Source organism: Perkinsus marinus (genome assembly GCF_000006405.1).
Source record: "Perkinsus marinus ATCC 50983 genomic scaffold scf_1104296943560, whole genome shotgun sequence".
NCBI classification, from domain to species: domain Eukaryota; phylum Perkinsozoa; order Perkinsida; family Perkinsidae; genus Perkinsus; species Perkinsus marinus.
This window is the reverse complement of record NW_003211781.1, coordinates 136387-141114: the sequence shown is the minus strand read 5'-3', so window position 1 is coordinate 141114 and position 4728 is coordinate 136387. Positions and strand designations below refer to the sequence as shown.

At 47.9% G+C, this 4728-nt stretch overlaps 2 protein-coding genes across 2 annotated transcripts in view; both read left to right on the top strand.

Annotated features, from left to right (window-relative positions):
- The window catches only part of Pmar_PMAR000678 (hypothetical protein), a gene marked incomplete at both ends in the record, with an annotated part of 4776 nt that extends 1545 nt beyond the window's left edge, over positions 1 to 3231 (top strand). Inside the window, 15 exons of the mRNA XM_002781102.1 lie at positions 83 to 167; positions 211 to 352; positions 402 to 546; positions 596 to 693; positions 998 to 1040; positions 1096 to 1191; positions 1244 to 1317; positions 1493 to 1613; positions 1658 to 1707; positions 1753 to 1861; positions 1904 to 2052; positions 2099 to 2258; positions 2306 to 2488; positions 2538 to 2642; positions 2692 to 3231. Of these exons, the coding sequence (XP_002781148.1) occupies positions 83 to 167; positions 211 to 352; positions 402 to 546; positions 596 to 693; positions 998 to 1040; positions 1096 to 1191; positions 1244 to 1317; positions 1493 to 1613; positions 1658 to 1707; positions 1753 to 1861; positions 1904 to 2052; positions 2099 to 2258; positions 2306 to 2488; positions 2538 to 2642; positions 2692 to 3231 (2100 nt within the window). The remainder of the gene's footprint in view (positions 1 to 82; positions 168 to 210; positions 353 to 401; positions 547 to 595; positions 694 to 997; positions 1041 to 1095; positions 1192 to 1243; positions 1318 to 1492; positions 1614 to 1657; positions 1708 to 1752; positions 1862 to 1903; positions 2053 to 2098; positions 2259 to 2305; positions 2489 to 2537; positions 2643 to 2691) is intronic.
- Positions 3232 to 3941: 710 nt separating this feature from the next.
- Positions 3942 to 4728, top strand: part of Pmar_PMAR000677 (heat shock protein, putative) — a 10051-nt gene continuing 9264 nt past the window's right edge. The window contains exons 1-4 of the mRNA XM_002781100.1: positions 3942 to 4071; positions 4121 to 4185; positions 4231 to 4348; positions 4392 to 4547. Coding sequence (XP_002781146.1) covers positions 3981 to 4071; positions 4121 to 4185; positions 4231 to 4348; positions 4392 to 4547 — 430 coding nt within the window. The 5' untranslated portion in view covers positions 3942 to 3980. The remainder of the gene's footprint in view (positions 4072 to 4120; positions 4186 to 4230; positions 4349 to 4391; positions 4548 to 4728) is intronic.

Genomic DNA, 4728 nt, shown 5'->3' with positions numbered 1-4728 from the left:
GTGTGCATCATCATCACAACATGTGTGCAGAATGTGATGGGAACATTGTGTTATCTGCCCATCCTCCATTGTGTGGCCGAAGAGTAACGACCCCCATGCTGTAGTGGAGGCCATCGATGCGCTTGTTGCCAGCTTGAGTCGTTCCAAAGAGCAACTGAAGGGATCATGTGAGGCTCCAGGCCTTGTGTGTAGTGTAGTTGTCTCTCTCAGCAATAGTAGACCAAGGAAAGGATCTCATAGAGAACATTATAAGGAATGCTCCGATGGAGAGCGAGCTTTATAAGGTTTGGGAGAAGGAGGTGATGGAGGCCTTCGATCGGCTACTCAAGAACGACAACACCAACAGATCGGTGTAGGAGTGTGGGAGTAACCTCTAGCTGGAGTAGTATCGTGCACTTTAGTATCAACGATGGTTTCCTTATGAACATCCCTGGTATACGCAAGGCAACTGTAGAGCACATCCTACAGCATCTGAGTGCCTTCCTAGAGGACATCCTCCAGCGGAAGGATCGCCTTACCAAGGACCTCATACAGGATCTGAGAGCCGTATTATGCTGAAGCTATTGGGCTCCTTATTGTACAAGTGTCTAATTAGATATTCCGTCTAGTAGGACGATATGGTAGCAGAGGGGAGGGTTTGAAATTGTCCATCATACGTCCTATCGTGGATGATATCATAGCGAACACTGAAAAGTATACCTTCCAGCTACCTCGGCACCCAGTCGGGACCATAGACATGCTCATCGAAATACAGACGGACCTGGTGGAAGTGGGCCTATAATGTGGGTGCTCAAGTGCTAACAGTCATCGATAGTTCCTCACTGCACGGCCTTGGTCAAAGGATAAGGAGCAGTGCTTGGAGAAGGTAGTCGCTGCTCGGCCTACCCTCCTTACAGACAATGACGGCATTTACCGTCTAGCGCGGAAAAGGTTGCCATCCATCTTTACAAAGTATCGTAATTCATACCAATCTCTCGCAACATCATCATCATCTCAGAATTCCTGATACCACTGATGATAATAGTAAGGAGAGAGAGGAGGTAAGACTGCTGCTGCTGCTGCCCTCTTGTATGGCTCCTATAGGAACCTCTGTAGATGCTGAAACCACCTCGATGCTATAGAGGCTTCAGTGGTGGTCCTTATCCTAAGGAGGACTTGGATATGAGCTGGTGGACGGATGCTGAAGTTGCTGTAAGCACTTGAGCGGGGCATCATCATCATCATCATGTTGTTCGATTGCTAGGTGATTGATCGGATGGTGGGAAAAGAGTTCAGCTTAGAAAGAGAGGATAGGAAGAGCCTTAGTTACCGTACCAAGTGGGACTCCTATCATCGGATCCACTTTAACGATCTGAACAGGCATCACCATGTGCTATCCTCATTTCGAACAGTATGCCCGTCTTACTTCGTCAACAGTGAGCTCATCCCATCGAGTGGCTGTGCTCAGTCTTTACTATCTCTCAGGGATTGAGGACAATCTCTCATCACTCAGTGACAGCGCTGTGGTAGATGCTAAGCAAAAGCGGCAAGACGATGATGATGCCCTCGCCTTGATGGAAGTTGACTTGAAACTACTATCAAGGATGGATACAGTGGGCGCCGAGTCAGCTAAGGTGGCAATCAACCACGACTGTCCGTGTTTTACTGTTATTGGAAGGTATTTCTAAGGCCGGAGCTCCTCACCACTGATGCTGCTAGGACTGCTCCGTAGGGTATCGTGGGCTATGCTTGGCTAGAGATGGCATGCGGTAGGTTCTGTCTGGCTAGAGTGGCGTCCACTACATTGACTGAGGATCAACTCTTCGACGATTTCATAGGAGCTACATTTCGCAAATCCTCTGGGACTGCAATTAAATTGACAGTAGTCGTAATCACCCTTCGGAGGGTCCTCATAGTTCTACAGGTACACAAGGAGCTATGTCACGCTGCTGCAAGGTTCGGCTCTATCGATCGTCGGCAGTACTGGTTGAAGTATCGTCTATTCACTCGTGATGGTGCCAGAAAGCATGTTCATAAGGATATTGTACAGGCCATAGGATCAGCATTTATACAGTACGCGCTGGCCTCTCACCACTAGAGTCGTATGACCCTATGTCAGTAACATGCTCTGGTGTAGTGATTGGCAAGTACTGGAAACCTGCATGGACATGTCTAAGGAGGTCCCTGATGCTCTCAGTAAATACGTAGTTCCTCGGCCCACCGGCTATCGACTAGACTCGTGCGATACCACTGAGGCCCGTTGTCGGTACATTAAAACGGTACGGCTGAGGCAGAGATGGTATGTTTTGTTGGAGCCTCTCGACAGGTCCTACTACCAGTGTTTGAGAATACCATCGGTGAACAGGATATTGCCGACTCTTGCATCACAGCATTGGAAGCTTGGTCGGAGGGCAAGCCGGACATTACAAAGTCTGCGGAGTCTGCTATCGTTATCGCGTTGAAGCGTATTCTAACAGACAAGAATTCTCCTTATTCTCTCTTCAGTCGGGTAGGTTCATCTTGACGCTGAGGTCTGTGATAGGATATGGTGTGGTTAGGCTCTCGACTTGTTTTCCACTTACATCTTGGAGGGTAGCAACACTGCCTTGACCGCCTATGTCGAGGCATTCGATTCTTTACTGGAGGGATACTGGAAACCAGCGGTAGGCCGCTCTTGATTCACCGTTATTACTTCCTCACTTTTAACTGCAGGTCAACAAGGACGAGCCTATGAATCCTGATGATGATGAAGGGCAGAGGCTTGAGGCCCTCATCAGAAGGTTCCTCCAGACCGTCCGTGCTCCATTAGAAGTCGAAAACCTGAAGACAACCCTCGGGCATATTGCTGATGCCCTCGAGGGTGTTGTCGGCCTCGGGAGTTTATGGAGTGATGCCAGAATACAGTACATCCTTGCAGGCCGCTCTCCCAGCGATCTCAATGACGTGCTCCCTTCCATTAAGGACCATTTGGACACTGTTGAAGGCAATCGCGATGACCTAGTGTCCCAATGTATCAACACTATCACCAAGTGGTTGGGCCCTGAGTTCCCGATACCACAGGTGTCTGCATTAGCCTCTAACAGTGACTATCGGCTCAGGCTGCTTGCCGTGCAGTTATATAACACTCGAGATAGCGATGAACGCTCGGCTGCTATTACTGCCCTTTGGCGAGGTGGCCTTTGTAGGGACTCCAAGTTGGCAGTTCGTGAGGAAGCCTTTAGGGCTGTTACTCACTTGAGGATGTTGTTGTGAAGTACTGTGCGCTATTCATTTGTTTTTAACACAGATATGTTCAGAGTTAAGTTTATGTATTCTCGTTTCTAATGGGCATCCATCAGTGACTAATCAGTTGAGGAAATTGAAGATAATTCGGGGGAGGTGACCAAGTGGAGATCGAGTCTAGTACCACTCAAGGACCTCCTTCTATGCGGTGACCAAGAAGTGGCTAAATCAACTGCCTATTATTATCACCCCAAACGTTATCGCGATGAGATAGTGTGCTAATACGTCTATGTGTAACGTTATCCATACCACCTCATTGCTCCTGTAGCAGTCCTCTACATATTGCAGGGATCTCGGCTCTGGCAGGTTTTATAATTAGACACTAATTTTCAGCCGGTGGGACGATACTTGCACTCGAGGGCACATTGGCGTCGTAAGACGTTCTCTGCTTGCCAGACAGCGAGGCTGAATACAACAACAATCTCTTTGAAGACTATTCTTGCGGCCGTCATGGTAATCAACTTGAAGTTTTCGACTTGAACCTATCCAACATGATTTGCCCGGTGTGTTATATTTCTTCGTATTGCCATCATTTCACCCATCTTGTCCATCGTTTTCAATTCAGGTTGCTATTCTTGTTGATTTAGACCTGAGGTTGATACAGGGAGTCTTGTCGTTTCATGTGTCCAGGGTGATGGGCATTTTCCTATAAGGCGGGTGGTACGCTTTGCGGTGATAATAGCAGTTGATAGGGGTATACAATTCTTGTACAATTGCTAATGCCTTCTGACCATACCTATTACTACGATATTCTGCATGTGCCGAGTAGTTCTTCACCCAACGAGATAAAGAAGGCTTACAAGAAGCAAGGTAATACCGTTGGGCCCTTTGAAGGGGATAGTGTGTTGATGTTACTTAGCGTTGAAGTGGCATCCTGATAAGAATCCTGATAACCGTGAGACGGCTGAGAAGATGTTCAAGGAGGTATACTGGCAGGTGAAGATAGTAACAGTTCACTTATCTATGTAGGTAGCCGAGGCCTATGGGGTCCTCAGTGATCCTCAGAAGAAGCGGATATATGATACATATGGGAGGAGTGGTCTAGAGAGAGGCAATAGCTCCTCTGGTGCATCACACACAGCTGGAGGTCCGTGTCCTGTTTATGGCCTATTGTAGTGATGAGTCTTCAGGATACCATCATTACGATATGAACGACGCTTTCTCGGTCTTTGAACAGTTTTTTGGGAGTCACGATCCCTGGCAGCAGTTTGATGATCTGGTCAATGGTAACTTACTACGAGCGATGAGCTCATCATCGAGTAGAGGCGGGGGAGCTTGGATGGGAAGTAGGCTCAAAGCGACCTTAGGAGTCTATAAGGAATGTCCATGTGCTTTAGTGTCCGCCTTTGATGATCCTTTCTTTACCCAAGGATTCACCGGTCAGAGTTCATCGAGGAGAACCAACTTTGCTAACTTTAGCAGTAGTGTCAGTTCTGGTGGCTTCGCTCGATCATCTACTGGGAGTGC